At 33.7% G+C, this 13905-nt stretch overlaps 4 protein-coding genes across 6 annotated transcripts; 2 read left to right on the top strand and 2 right to left on the bottom strand.

Moving 5' to 3' along the window:
- Positions 1–22: 22 nt before the first annotated feature.
- On the top strand, positions 23–4821 carry Miro (mitochondrial Rho GTPase). 3 transcript variants are annotated; one of them, XM_066295694.1, is made up of 13 exons: positions 23–409; positions 1562–1865; positions 1922–2030; positions 2089–2241; positions 2293–2621; positions 2680–2873; positions 3068–3202; positions 3255–3385; positions 3442–3657; positions 3709–3905; positions 3956–3994; positions 4088–4159; positions 4609–4821. In XM_066295694.1, exons 2-13 carry the CDS (start codon positions 1573–1575, stop codon positions 4739–4741), a joined length of 2001 nt encoding a protein of 666 aa, XP_066151791.1. In that variant the 5' UTR covers positions 23–409; positions 1562–1572; the 3' UTR covers positions 4742–4821. The 3 variants fall into 3 exon arrangements, with proteins under 3 accessions (XP_066151791.1, XP_066151961.1, XP_066151872.1); XM_066295775.1 differs by lacking the exon at positions 3956–3994 and having other exon boundaries at positions 33–409; XM_066295864.1 differs by lacking the exons at positions 3956–3994; positions 4088–4159 and having other exon boundaries at positions 31–409.
- Positions 4822–5579: 758 nt separating this feature from the next.
- Tfb4 (transcription factor B4) lies at positions 5580–7449 on the bottom strand. Its single transcript, XM_066297613.1, has 6 exons — positions 6945–7449; positions 6424–6649; positions 6152–6367; positions 5950–6085; positions 5854–5890; positions 5580–5771 (listed from the first exon to the last, which is right to left on the bottom strand). Exons 1-6 carry the CDS (start codon positions 7169–7171, stop codon positions 5708–5710), a joined length of 906 nt encoding a protein of 301 aa, XP_066153710.1. The 5' UTR covers positions 7172–7449; the 3' UTR covers positions 5580–5707.
- Git (ARF GTPase-activating protein GIT1) lies at positions 7442–13028 on the top strand. The gene is made up of 13 exons (XM_066295968.1): positions 7442–7614; positions 7676–7809; positions 7913–8022; positions 8434–8623; positions 8680–8810; positions 9185–9359; positions 9418–9490; positions 9928–10110; positions 10251–10363; positions 10418–10678; positions 10829–10987; positions 11041–11250; positions 11627–13028. Exons 1-13 carry the CDS (start codon positions 7557–7559, stop codon positions 11822–11824), a joined length of 1995 nt encoding a protein of 664 aa, XP_066152065.1. The 5' UTR covers positions 7442–7556; the 3' UTR covers positions 11825–13028.
- Positions 12998–13901, bottom strand: LOC136347650 (dynein axonemal light chain 4). The gene is made up of 3 exons (XM_066297873.1): positions 13465–13901; positions 13319–13402; positions 12998–13261 (listed from the first exon to the last, which is right to left on the bottom strand). Exons 1-3 carry the CDS (start codon positions 13534–13536, stop codon positions 13100–13102), a joined length of 318 nt encoding a protein of 105 aa, XP_066153970.1. The 5' UTR covers positions 13537–13901; the 3' UTR covers positions 12998–13099.
- Positions 13902–13905: the final 4 nt, after the last annotated feature.

Genomic DNA, 13905 nt, shown 5'->3' with positions numbered 1-13905 from the left:
TTAACATGCAGTGTCCTCGCCAACCGAAAATATGCACAATTTGGCAAACCGTATTCACCTCCCTTGACGTTAAATCATTAATTTGACCGAACAGCGAACATTACTATGCGTCCTTTTCTAGCGTGTGAAGTATGTAGACAAAAGAAATCTTTGCCAGCAGTTAATGACTATACCGAATAAGTTAATTGTCACATGTGCAGTGACGCAAGTGTCCAAAGTTGTCGCAAAAAAAAGAAAATTTTTGTCTCCTGTGATCCTTAGTTTCCCCGAAAAAAATTAATTAGGAACCATTAAAACTGTGGAATTTAGTAGTGTTTAGGGTAAACTTTACAGTGTTGTGTGTGTTAACAATTGTTATGCCACTGAAGCCGCTTAATTCCATGTAAATTACTGGGAGACTTTAAGGCAGGCAAGTAAATTATCTAAATTATAATTAGTTTGCCTCTTAATACCAAAATATTTTTGTTATTTGTATATTTTAATCCTTGTGCATCATTTATCATTACTGTCCATATGGAGGTTTAAACTGCCTCCTCACTTGCTCTCTAAGTTTTATCCACCTTTAGCTACCAAGAATCTAGGGCTATACCTCTGGTCATACTTGATCCTCAAATGAAGATGTACAGTGGAGGCAGTAGTAAAAACAAAATCATGCCATGTTATCCCCCTGTAGACTACATTTCTTCGTCTAAACTTTCATGATGTGAGTAATATTATAACAGATTTGCTGTAGTGTTGAATTCTCTACTTTTGAAAACAATCACACCACTATCTAAGGCACTGGACCATCCCTTTTTGAGTTCTAAAAACTATGCAGGGAAAGAAACATTTTTGAACTTCCAAGTACCTTCAAAAATTTGAACTCTGAATATATAATTGTAATGAAATTTTTCATACAACATATTTTTTAATATTTATTTAACCTATTTGGCATCAGAATTTAATATTAAGGGCTCTATCAAAGAGCTCCTCAACAAAGCAACTAACAAATGCTAGTATCTGGTGGGGAAAATGTTCAACCTGGAGACCAGAGCAGACACAAATGGAGTGGTGAAGAGACCAATGGCAGACACCTAAGTTTTGCACACTTGCAGTCTGGCACAACAAAATATTAATAGTCACTGCTGTTTATTGTAGCCTTACAAAGCATATCAAAAACAGACACTGCTATCTGCTATGGTACTCAATGTGTTAGTAGTTAATGGTAAATAGACTGTAGGCTCCCCTTGGATACAGATATGAAAAGTCAGTTAAATTACGGAGTTAGGTAACTAAAGTTATTAGGTAATTAGCTGTAAATCAAAATTCTAAATTTCGATTTCTTTTATATTATTTGAAATTCAAGAGCCATTTTTCGAAGTTAGTTGAGACTATTCCATTATTACCTAAATTGGACAACTTTTCCCTATATGTCACCTTTGGTAGGTACTTTACATTTGTCTTGGATGCATTGTGTAAGCAGTGATGTAATCCTATATTTACTTTTTTAATTATGACTAATGTTAAAAAAAGCACTATACTCATCCCTCCATATATGATAATCTAATATTTTTGCTTTTAGCGTGAAACAAAATGGTCATCAAATCACAATTAAAACGCACAGTAAGAATCCTACTACTTGGAGACAAGGGTGTGGGAAAAACATCACTTATACTCTCTTTGGTAAGTGAGGAATTTCCAGAGAGTGTCCCACCTAAAGCTGAAGAAATTACAATACCCGCCGACGTGACTCCTGAACAAGTTCCTACCAATATTGTCGACTATTCAACTTCAGAGCAAAATGAGGCCGAATTGAATGAACAAATAAGAAGGGCAAGTGTAGTTTGTATTGTTTATGCTGTGGATGATGATGAATCAATTGAAAGGTAAGAATGCTGAATAGAAATTGGCTTCCCGTTATTATTTGTTCAATTTCTTTCAGAATATCATCTTATTGGATGCCTTTAATCCGACAAAATCATCCAGACTCTCAGTGCCCTGTGGTGCTTGTAGGCAATAAAATTGATGTTGTTGAATATTCAACTATTGATGTAAGTGATCATTTGGCAAAAAACTATTTTTGGGAGTTTTAAAAGTTGTGACTTTTAGGGAATTTATGAAATAATGGAGGATTTTTCGGAAATTGAAACATGCATTGAATGTTCAGCTAAAACTTTGAGAAACATCTCAGAAATGTTTTATTATGCCCAAAAGGCTGTTCTGCATCCCACATCTCCAATATATTCAGTTGAAAAAGCAGATGTAAGATTTTTCCCCAAACCAAGACATAAAAACCATCCTCATACTTTTTAGTTAACTGAGCCCTGTAAAAAAGCTTTAATAAGAATATTTAAAATCTGCGACATTGACTGTGATGGTTTACTGAACGATGTAGAACTGAATAACTTCCAATCGCGTTGTTTTAACGCACCTCTACAACCGCAAGTACTGGACGACGTAAAAGCGGTTTTGAGAAAAAACTTAGATGATGGAGTGTGCCAAAATAGTGTAACATTAAAAGGATTTCTATACCTGCACAGCTTGTTCATACAGCGGGGTAGGAACGAGACAACCTGGACTGTGCTTAGGAAATTTGGATATAACGATAATTTAAATATTTCCAAAGAATATTTACATCCTAGGTAAGACTAAGAATACAAAGATTTATAGGTATATTAAAAAAAATTATATTCTTTGCAGTATCAAAGTTCCTTCGGGTAGCACGACAGAACTTTCATACCGAGGGCAACAGTTTTTAACGCATATTTTCGAAAGATTTGACAAAGATAGAGATAAAGCATTGTCGCCGACTGAATATGAAGAGCTTTTTGCCACTTGTCCTTCACCAGCTTGGCCTCCAGATGTTAGTTCAATGGTGCAGACAAATGACAGAGGTTGGTTTTGTTTCCTACAGGTATTTTTGTCCATGCATTTTAATTTGTTATTATTACACTTGCTATATTATACAGGAATAAAATTGGTTTAAAAGTTGGTTTAAAATTTGAACTATTCTTTCATTATTTGTGTTGCTAGCTAAATATAAAATATTTGGGTATTTTCAACTTTCTAACACATTATTTTCTTTTAGGTTGGATAACATATCAGGGATATATGTGTCAATGGGCCCTCATGACTCTGATTGACTTGCCCAGAACATTTGAATATTTAGCTTATTTAGGATATAACGTTTATGAAAACGAAAGTCAGCTCTCAGCCATAACTGGTATATTTTTTTCAATAATACCGGGTTTATATTAACAAAACAAATGTTTTAGTGACTAGAGAAAAGAAATTGGATTTAGCAAAGAAACAATCCAGTCGAAACGTGTATCAATGCCACGTAATTGGTCCGTCGAATTCGGGAAAATCGACATTTTGTAGAAGTTTTCTCAAAAATGTGGTGGATGTAGGTTAACAAACTTTTTATGTATATATATATTTGTTTATTGGTGAGTTTTTTAGTCAAAAACCATAGAGTCAGACAAATCTGGAACTCCAAATTGTTTAGTTAGCACAGTCCAGGTTTACGGTCAAGAGAAAATAATGGTGTTACGAGACATCAACGTAAAAAATGTGTCTGACCCATTATTACCTCACGAGGTCCAGTGTGATGTGGCCTGTTTGGTATATGACATCAACAATCCTAAAAGTTTCGAGTATATCGCTCGTATTTACATAGTACATTATAAAGCTGTTGCCTAGCCCTTTTTCTATAAAAACCATTTTTAGAAATATTTCGCTGACAGCAAAATTCCAGTGTTAATAGTCGCTTGCAAGGATGATTTAGAAGAGGTGAGGCAGGAATACCTATTGCAGCCAGCAACTTTTTGCCAAAAATACAAAATCCTACCACCTCAAAGGTTTAGCGTCAGAGGCCACTTTAGAAAGGATGTTTTTATTAAATTGGCAACAATGGCTGCTTTTCCGTAAGTATTTATTTCCGAAAACAGATTTCTTTATATTCAAATCATTTTAGTCGGTTTCAAGCAGCCTGGATTTTATTCTATAAAACAAGGTTTGTCGTATATAATTGCGAATAATTTTACCTTATTTTCTTGTTTTGTTTTGAAGTCGGGAAAGTTTGTGACAACGTAATTTTATTTTCCAGTCCTTTGCGGCGCATGGTTCATATGTTGTTAGTGCGTCCACAACCTACCGAGTGGTTATACGAATTTTGCAGGTTTTTGATTTTAATTTATTACGATTGCCATTGTCGCCCTTTTTGTTTGTGACTGTTTTACAACCTCTAACATCGAGAGTAGATGCTTAATTGGCAGTCCCTCATTATTAACAATATTTCATTGATTAACTACCTACTAATAAAAATTTCGTGGAAAGAATCGAAATTCGGAGTTGTATGTGTCAGCATGACTTACATCTACAATTATCGCATGTTTGGAATTTTATATTAAGCTCATGGATGTTTCAAAATCATTAGTTAAGTTGTATTTTTATTAGCTAAATTTGATTTGTCATTTTTTTTTCTATTTCCAATTCGTCGCATGATTCTAAAATAAAGTGTTGCAGCTTCTACAAAGTTTGGTATCATCGAGCGAGTTCTTTAATCTAGCAATCAAACAATCCAAAGTAATAAATAGTGCAAAAAAACATATAATTTACATTTTACAGAAACTTCAGAGAATTCGGAGTTTTGACTAATGACCCTACAGTTTGGTGGAAAGCGGGCCTGAGTTTGGCTGCCGTAACAGCTTTGGGACTGATAGTAGCAAAGGTGCTGCACACCAGTGATAAAGTTAGATAAAAATTTAAAAATTCATGTTTAACCTGTAGTTTGCAAATATACATATTGTAACATAAAGAAATAATATCGGAGCGATTGAATGGTAGTTTTATTTCCTCACATTAGATTGAAACTGTCTTTCCACGGGAACTTAGATTCACTTTGGATGTATCGAAATTTTTGATGCAGGTTACATTTGTTATTTTTGCTAGACCAATCTTGTACATGTGGTGGTGCCGCACTCGATAATGTCTAATATAAATCTAAAAATGGTTCTAAAATGAACGTCCTCAAGCACACAAGGCTTGGCTAATGATTTGAGTAACTTGGAGCTACTCTTTGGAAGATAGCTTCTGGATATTTCGAGAACTGTCCATAATATGGTAAAAACTTTGACCTTCGCCTCTTTAGCAGAAAATCGTTGTTTTATTACCCTCCAAATCTAGCAAATTGTTAAATTAGCAGCAATCCACTTTTAATAAAAAGATCACCTTGTATATTGGATGATAATTTGTCATTAAGACTATATTTTAAAAGACATAACCGTTAAATTCGGCTTGAAGCCGGTTTGCTTCAGGAATACCCCCTTGATTTGTGTTTTGGGGTTTGTACATCTTTACCTAGCGTTCTAATATATGTGAAACGGAACCGAACCAAAAAGCCGTGATCCTAAAAACAACACTTATAGGGAGACAGACATACCTTTGCAATATGCTTAATTAGTTCTATTAGTCTCTAAAAAGCAAAAATATATTACATACTCAGATGGAAAATGTTTCATTACTATCTAGATGATAGCTTACATCAAAACGTGCAGCGCCGATATTATCCAGTATCAAAAAGGAGGGAAAATCAATCAAACCACTGAGATATATGTATATTGTAAAAATAATTTAAAAAATCATAGTTTAATGTAAAGGGTTGGCAACTACCTACTAAATATTAAAGTAACAAACAAAGGAATTTTTCCTATTAATAAAATATCGCCTAAAGCTTTAATTTCTTCTTTTTTGGCTTCACAGCAAGGGGACCAGGAATTTTGAATACAGTACTGAAAAAAAATCAATCAAAGAAAATTCTCTAACCTTATTGAAATAGGGCATGTTAAATAAAGATTTTTTAAAGTTACTTACTGGCATGTAGTGCAAATGGGACTGAATTTGCAGAATACTAAAAAAGATTACAACAAATTAATTATGTCAATGTTAAAAACATTTAATTAAACTTACTGGATAGGCATACTGAACAAACATATCCAATATCAATAAGTTCTCTATGGCAAAAGCAAGCAGCTCTGTAATCTACTTTGACTGGTGGTGGAAGAACCAATTTTTCCCTAATTGGAGGTTCTGGTAGGAACACCCACTAACAAATCACAACACACACATTTTTTAAAATAATATACAACTTGGATTGATGTAAAAAAATTACCAATAAAAATTGCAATAGTGCAGACACTTGAGGCACTTTCAAGTAAAGTCCACCAGTAATATCACAGCCCTGCTGCAACAAGCTTAAATGCTGGTCAAGTGCACAAACATCCAGCAATACATTTTGTTTTTGTGCAGTAAAAAATACATTCATGTAGTTCATGTATTGAGAGGCAGAATCCCCACTTCCAGATACTACTAATGCCCTTGCATTCAGCTTTAAGACAATTTCATTATTAACGAAATATGTGAAAATGCAAAGCATGCCTGCACCTTAACTCCACTTGGTTTAGTCCTTTGTATTCTTGCAATGTAACATAAAGCCATAGCAATTGCACCTGCTAATAACGATTCAGTGGCAACAGTAGCTGAATTCTCTGACGCCAATAGTTGAGCAATATTTTGTTTCACAGTTTTCTCAACTTGTAAAAAGATCTCATATTGACCATCTACTTGTCTGACATCTAAAGTTTTTCTTGGAGCAGGGTAAACAAATTGGCTAGAATTTTCAGGTTTTCAAACAAGAGCTAGTTCAATAATGATTTTGTGATAAATAAATGAACCAATTTGTTGTTTAAATACTGGCATGAATTTTATATTGCAGTGACAAAAAACCCTATCCTAAATTAAGAATAATTTTAATGATATAATAATTATTTCTAGAAGAAATAAAGTTTTAGAAGCTTTTTTATTCATGGAAATTTACAGATATTTCTAAAATATGTGTTCTGAAAAATATGCAGTTTCAACTATTTTTGTGAGGAATTCATTTCAACAAAAACAAATGCATCTACCTTGTCTTTGAATGGCACACCATAACAGCTAACTTATTTTGAGCTTTCTGCATTAAATGGGAATTAGCAAAAGCAATTACGGAATCTACGATATTAGTGAGCTGATTTGGTCTGTCTCTAAGCAATTTCTGAGCGGGATTTGTATCCAAAACAATGACCAGTAAGCTCACTTCATCGGCCAATATTTTTTCTGGTTCTTTATCTTGAGGTAATTCAATATTATTCATGATTTATTTTGAATTGATTAGTATAAACTAAATAATAAACTAACAGGTATAATAAACCGCAGAGAACTTCAAATATTGTTAGGTTAGATTTAATAGTTTAATATAATCCTGAGATATATCAAAAAGCCCCAATTTTTTTGTTAAACGAGTATGTTGTAATCACTTTTTCAATATAAGATAAAAAGAAGAAGATATAACACGTCAATATAGCGCCCATTGGACAAATGAATCCTTCAATTTGGTATTGAGTGACCTTTGACTTTGACATTTGAATTATTAATGATAAAAAAATCATAAAAAATGGTTAAGTTATAATTTGTGTTTTTCCAAATTTTCTTGAAATTTTGTTGATTCTTACTGTTTTTTCTTTAAACGTTATTGTAAAATGTCCCGGACAAAATCTCGACAAAATGTCGAAGTGTGTGGTGATTGTGGTGCTCCAGGTAAAAGGGCGAGATTAGTCATTTTGTCTTTAAGCTCTCTTTAATTTCTATTTTTTATTAGATGCTACATGGGCGTCAGTTAATAAAGGCATATTATTGTGTACGGAATGTTGCAGTATTCATCGGAGTTTAGGGCGACACATCAGTCAAGTGAAATCATTACTTAAGAGTACATGGAATTCTAATCAGCTTAATGTGAGTATTAAACCAGGAGTAATCTAAGAAGCGTTCTAATAAACTAAACCCAGTGGCTCACATAATCTAAAACCTCATTAGCCCTTATCAAATTTCATTTTAGATGGTGTGCACTTTGAACAATAATGGGGCCAATAATATTTGGGAACATGCCTTACTTGAAAATGGGTCAAAATTATTGAAAAAGAAACCTAGTCCAAAAGATCCTATTAGGTAGGTAACTACTTTGTAAAATATGTATCATAAAGAATATTGTAGCCTGTCATGTACACTATATAATGTGTAACAACAATGAAATTAGGCTACTTTTTACTAAATGATATGTTCAAATTTTGCTGTAACATTGAGAATTCTCAAAAGAAAGCAGATATTTGAACAAACTGTGTCTTGTATCCATAGAACCTTATTAGTACCCATTGCATAGTGGTTCGATTTTTTAACCCAGTATCACATCAATGTCCTTTCTCTAATTCCTTTTCCAGATAATATTGCAATAAACCTTGATAAATAATGACTGTTGATAAATTTTGCCGTTGTTTTAAGTTAATCTTAACTAAGTAGCATAGAGTGCTTTATTTTAACTACACTGCACTGTATGATATAACTATTATATTCTTTCTTCAGTGCTAAACAAGAATATATAAAAGCCAAACACCAACAATGTATCTATGCCTTTCGGGAAAATTACGAGGATGGGTTGCTCAGTGTGGAAAATGAACTAGGCAAACAACTGCATGCTAGTGTTAGAACTCCAAATTTGGAGACTTCATTTAGGTTATTGGCTCTAGGAGCAGATTCAAATTATTTTCATGATGTGTGTATTTACCTCTAGATATAGGTTTTTTGGCAATAAATAAGTTTGTGCTTCAGGAAAAGGGTTCAACACCTCTGCATGTAGCAGTAAAATCTGACCAAAGGTTACAGGTTGAATTACTGTTAGTGTATGGTGGAGATCCCACCTGTCCAGATAATCAAGGAAGAACACCTTTAGACTATGCAAGGTGAGTATTATAACATGTTGAAGTTAACTAATTTTAAACAGTGAAGTTATCACAATCATAATTAGTGATTATTTTTTGCCAAGTTTGTCTCAGGGATGAATTTTATGTACGATTTTATGCTGTGGTAATAATGACTACCTAGTATACTTGAAAATGTTTAGAGCAGGGAGGTGCACAATAGATTGTTGGTGTAAAATGGTGTGATATATTTTTTTGAACATTTTTGCCTGGTTTGGCATATATAATTAGGTATAGAAGACTTTTCTCAGAATGAGATACAAATTCATTTCTGATACACTTTAAAATATAAGAAACTTAAATTTACATATTGCTTATACATTTGCTTAAATAATACATTTTCTCCGCATTTCTAGGCAAGCCAATAACAAAGACATGATGAGTCGATTAATTGAGAGTCTGTATGAAGTAACAGACATGTTTAGCTACTATTTGTCTCTTCGCAAACCTGATCATTCCACAGGCGTCCATTTCCTTATGCCCTCTGCAGGATTTAAGTCAAATCCAGCCTCTCTCGCCAAACTACAAAAGGTAGAACTAAGCACATGTTAAAAAACCAATAAAATTCACTTTTTCTTTCCCTTATTAGCTTCAAAATAGTGTGTTTGAAGAACTGGTAATGGACGTATATGATGAAGTAGACCGAAGGGAAACTGAAAGCAGTAAGTGGACAAATCTTTAAAGACTGGTTCTAAATTCGCATTTTATTACCGGCGGTCATTAGGAAGTTATTAGTGAAATATCTGTAGTTGTGGGGGCGGGTTATTAGCATTGAGGTAATAAAAGTTACTACGTCCATCTCTGTTTAACGCATTTTGTTTCCGGTCTGTCACATCTCAGGGAATCTGCCGTAAGTATTTAAAATGCATAATGTTTACGTGTTGTGTAGTATTTACTTAGAATTCATCGGACCGTCAACCGGTTTAAGCGTTTTCTTGCAAAAATTCAAGCACAGATAGATGAAGGCATTTAAAAGAATTAGCGGTGTGTATCATGCAGTAATGATTCATTGAGGATGATTCATGTTCCATTAAATTGATTTTATCGCTATGATTAGGCCTGTAATAATCTTGGTTGATAATAATTGTTTTCTTTTCAGTTTGGTTGAGTTGCGCGGACACCACAGATTTAAATGATGTGCCATTCTTGCCGTCAGACAACACACTATCTACGACGAGAAATCAAGGTCGGCAAAAGTTGGCCAGGTTCTCGACTCCGGAGCTCAAAAGCCTGGTTTACGATATTCTGGTTGATACACAACGACGGCAAAGTGCAGATAAAGGTAAGAAGAGATGTCGTGGTAACAAAAAATTTGGTATATAAAAATTAATTCCATTCGCGTAATGTGGTTTCTACTATCATTATTTTTTCCTAAATTAAATGAACTTGTTTAGTCTTACAATTGATATACATTTATTGCAGCAAGTATGATTCAGTTAAGACAACAATCTGAAATTGAAGACAGCGACGATCCATTATATGACTCCGTTGCCGAAGATGAAGATTACGCTGTACCTTTATGTAAAGACGAGGAAGTAGGACTTGCCGATCAGTTTATTATAGTTATTATCAATTCATACATATCTTAGGTAACCTCCACAAACAATGTTGACAGTATCACGAGCATATCCACCGATAGCATTAACAAAACCAATCAAATGCTGGAACAGCTGACGAAACAGTTGAGGAATTCAGACAATACCATTACGGACTTGCGTTCGGAAGTGACTAAATTGAGGCAATGCGTTAAGGATTTACAAACTGAGAATTTCGAGTTGAAGAATCGCATGACACAAAAGCCATTTATGAACGGGGACAGTGGATTTGATTCTCTGGAGTATATTGGTGAGGTGAGATGTATTTATCATCTTTTTAAATATTAAGTTTTTGGACCGGATTTGCCATTTAAAAAGGTTGGTAAACAATTTTTCTTTACTTACATTACTTCCATTTTACAAGTTCAAAAATCTCCATATTCCATGAAAAATTCATGTTTGTAGAACCAAGTCCTGGAGCCATCACACGGAATCTCCAACGGCAAAACCAACATCGAATACGGTCTGAGACTTAGACGACCAATTAATCAGAGACCAACTAGTATGTACGAGACGCGGGAGGGTCTTAGTAAAACATCAAATTGGCATGCAATTAAATCACAAGTATCTATCCAATATGATACGTCTTTGGCTACTTAAACACAAGCCGATTTCAGATGAAGCAAAACGAAAACGTCAGGAATACTTCACCGGGGGTATATTCGTCGCCGCGCGAGAGGGAAAATGTTTTGCAATGTACAGAACAAATTACGCGAACTATTCAACAGTTGTGTAAATGCATTCAAGAACCTGAAAAAGAGGAGTGCGTAAGCAGCGGAGAAAAAGTTAAAGTGGCGATAATGAAGTTAGCAGGGACATTGTCAAAAGTATGTATTTTTCAATTGAATCGTTGTGTGTGAAAAAGAGCAGCTCCAGGTTTTTAATTAATGTTTATATTTTAGCTGATTTTTGAATTCTCCTATACGTTTACTTTTCATTTAGGCCATTTTTTTCCAAATCAGCAATATTATCGTCACGTTAGTTTTTACTTTTATGTTTTTTAGGAAATGTAGAGTTCTTTCCGGATTCATTTGTTGAATAACGCTGTATTCGACAATTGAAGCCTGAACGGTAATGTTCTAATATTTGCATGAACTTCAGTTTGTGTTTCTACACTCTCTTCTAGAAAATTAATAAAATTGTCATTTTAGATACTGCTTATTTTGGCAAATGATATAAATGTATTTCACTTATTTTTCGCAGGAATCAGAGGGTGATAAAATCAAATCAATGTTGGAAATCGTCAATAGACTGCACCCAGAATGTTCAAATTTACAACTGGCAAAAATTAAAAACGACAATAAGGCGGTTGACGTTCACTTTACTAGCATCAGGGATATTGCTTTCCACCTGGCCAAATTAACGAAGGAAATCGTGACGAAATATTCGTCGAACTCGTGAACTTGTAGTTTGTAGCGTAGAAATGCTTCAAGAAAATAATGATTATCTGTGTGTTGTTATTGTTGCTGATTGAGATATTTTCTTTAATATTGATAATTGTTTTAATGATTCGGCTACCACTTTTTTAACGGAACTTTAATTAATAGTTCCTCTCAGAGACATAAATCATGCTACTAGCAACTTTAGCTCGATCTTATTAAAGTTGCCAGGGCATTGATCTATTCGCCTTGAGCGTTATCAGATTATTATATTCTCGGGCATGAATTTTTGCTGGCAAGATAATTGTTATAGATTCGCCGAAATGAATACAGGAATATTAGGAAATTTCTCAATCTCTACACAATGTCTTGCCTATAAAGCTACCAGGAGTTTGAAAAACTGGGCCTAAATCTATTGTATTATTCATCTGCCACATTATAGAGTTAATTACGGGGGGAGTTAAACTTTTAATATACCGGATTGAAAACTTGCATGCACTAGAAACGACAAAAACTATAAATACACGAACGTGTGTTGAATTGTGACTGACTTAACAATGAAAATTTTAATTCCAATTTATAAGTTTCCAACAATGTTTCTTACTTTCTAAAAGCAATATGGAAGACAATCAAATCTCCACATTTGCGTAAAAATTACCGATATTTTGAAGTTTATTTTATCTCTGTATCAAAGTCATCTACAGCAAATGGTGGAAGTCCATTTTGATAGATAGGATTGCTAACGAAAACATCTTAAATTTTGGGTAAGTGAGAAGATTTGACTTTACCCTTCTCCTTATATTGCGTTTTGAGATGATATGTATACCTAACGGAGCCTATACGGTCCGATTAGTTCTTGATATTTCATATGTTTTTATAGCTTTAATATTGTTAATAACCGTTCTCCTGGGTATTATCATCTCTTTGAACATTCTTAATGCCATTCATACTCTTCCGATCTCGTCGACAATAATAATAATAATTAATACAAAATAGTTTTTCATTTTTTTATCTCACTATAAAGTACCCTAGGATTTAAGTCTTAACTGCTTACATATCTTGTTTTTTATATAGTATTAACAATAAAGCAACGTTTATATTAAATTTATTACGAAGTGTTTATACAATAGTTATAGATTTTAAGCGACTGACTTAATTTTAATCTTTACATATTAGTGGTAAGAGTTAAATGTACTAAATTAAAATAGTTATTGTTAATAGTTTTATTATTGGCGTTTTATTTATTATTATTATTATTATAAGGCACACAGACCGTTTCCACTTATAAATTGATGCTTTAACATTTCCATATAACTATAGCCAAATTTCCTCCAAAGTACATGTATAGTAAGTTTGTGCACTCATAGGAAATCTCGAAACCGAAATCTTCGCCCACAACAACGTGAAAAGGAGATCCCAGCTTTTTGTCCATTTCATCTTTTATCATTCGAGCTGCTGCCTAAAATTACGTAAAAAGCCTGGCGGATTTTAAATAAATTTCGCAATTTATTTTTACCTCGTTGTTAGAGGAAAACTTCTCACAAGCCGTAACAACCAGTTCCATCGTTTCAGCTTTGGTTTCCTCGGGCATATCCGAATGCTGAAAATCGGTCTAAGCAGGAAAGTTTGCATCGGATCGATATGGAAACTATTTTTGCTTACCCTTATTAATGGATATGTATGAACTATTTTCTTGGGTTCTTCTTTTTGTTCTTTAATTTCGATGTCCCCCATTAATAAAGGTATAAATAACAAAGTTAATTATGGTTTTAGCTGATTTGGTGAAGGAAAAGTTGTGACTCCGTCACTGTCAAACAAAATGTTACCAGTCCATGACAACTGTTTCTAGAGGCGCAATCGTTAGGTATTGCTCCAACACCAAACTGTTTCATTTCAAACCGTGCTAGATTTTAGGGGGAGAATTATCCTGTATTAGTACAACTCGCCAAATTATTTTTGTGGAAAAATTACAAATTTAAGAACATGTTGTTCAATCACTATATTTTTCTGTTTCGACTTAACGTTTTTTTTTTTTTTTTTGTTACTTAAAAGACGTAGGAAGCACAAAAGCTGCCTTTTCTATGTATAAATGGGACTGTCACA

This window comes from Euwallacea fornicatus, chromosome 1, assembly GCF_040115645.1.
Source record: "Euwallacea fornicatus isolate EFF26 chromosome 1, ASM4011564v1, whole genome shotgun sequence".
Classification (NCBI taxonomy): domain Eukaryota; kingdom Metazoa; phylum Arthropoda; class Insecta; order Coleoptera; family Curculionidae; genus Euwallacea; species Euwallacea fornicatus.
The sequence above is the reverse complement of the archived record's forward strand: the minus strand, read 5'-3'. Positions and strand labels throughout refer to the sequence as shown.

Excerpts from the sequence above, each read along its gene's own strand:
- Miro (XM_066295694.1), top strand. The coding sequence starts at position 1,573 with ATGGTCATCAAATCACAATTAAAACGCACAGTAAGAATCCTACTACTT. Across the intron at positions 2,031-2,088 it reads TTGAATATTCAACTATTGAT|GGAATTTATGAAATAATGGA; the intron begins GTAAGTGATCAT and ends TGTGACTTTTAG. Across the intron at positions 3,658-3,708 it reads ATATCGCTCGTATTTACATA|AAATATTTCGCTGACAGCAA; the intron begins GTACATTATAAA and ends AACCATTTTTAG.
- Tfb4 (XM_066297613.1), bottom strand. The coding sequence starts at position 7,171 with ATGAATAATATTGAATTACCTCAAGATAAAGAACCAGAAAAAATATTG. Across the intron at positions 6,650-6,944 it reads GTGTGCCATTCAAAGACAAG|CCAATTTGTTTACCCTGCTC; the intron begins GTAGATGCATTT and ends TGAAAATTCTAG. Across the intron at positions 5,772-5,853 it reads CCCATTTGCACTACATGCCA|TACTGTATTCAAAATTCCTG; the intron begins GTAAGTAACTTT and ends ATTTTTTTTCAG.
- Git (XM_066295968.1), top strand. The coding sequence starts at position 7,557 with ATGTCCCGGACAAAATCTCGACAAAATGTCGAAGTGTGTGGTGATTGT. Across the intron at positions 10,111-10,250 it reads ACGGCAAAGTGCAGATAAAG|CAAGTATGATTCAGTTAAGA; the intron begins GTAAGAAGAGAT and ends CATTTATTGCAG. Across the intron at positions 10,679-10,828 it reads CTCTGGAGTATATTGGTGAG|AACCAAGTCCTGGAGCCATC; the intron begins GTGAGATGTATT and ends TCATGTTTGTAG.
- LOC136347650 (XM_066297873.1), bottom strand. The coding sequence starts at position 13,536 with ATGGGGGACATCGAAATTAAAGAACAAAAAGAAGAACCCAAGAAAATA. Across the intron at positions 13,403-13,464 it reads ATACATATCCATTAATAAGG|CATTCGGATATGCCCGAGGA; the intron begins GTAAGCAAAAAT and ends ACCGATTTTCAG. Across the intron at positions 13,262-13,318 it reads AGTTTTCCTCTAACAACGAG|GCAGCAGCTCGAATGATAAA; the intron begins GTAAAAATAAAT and ends ACGTAATTTTAG.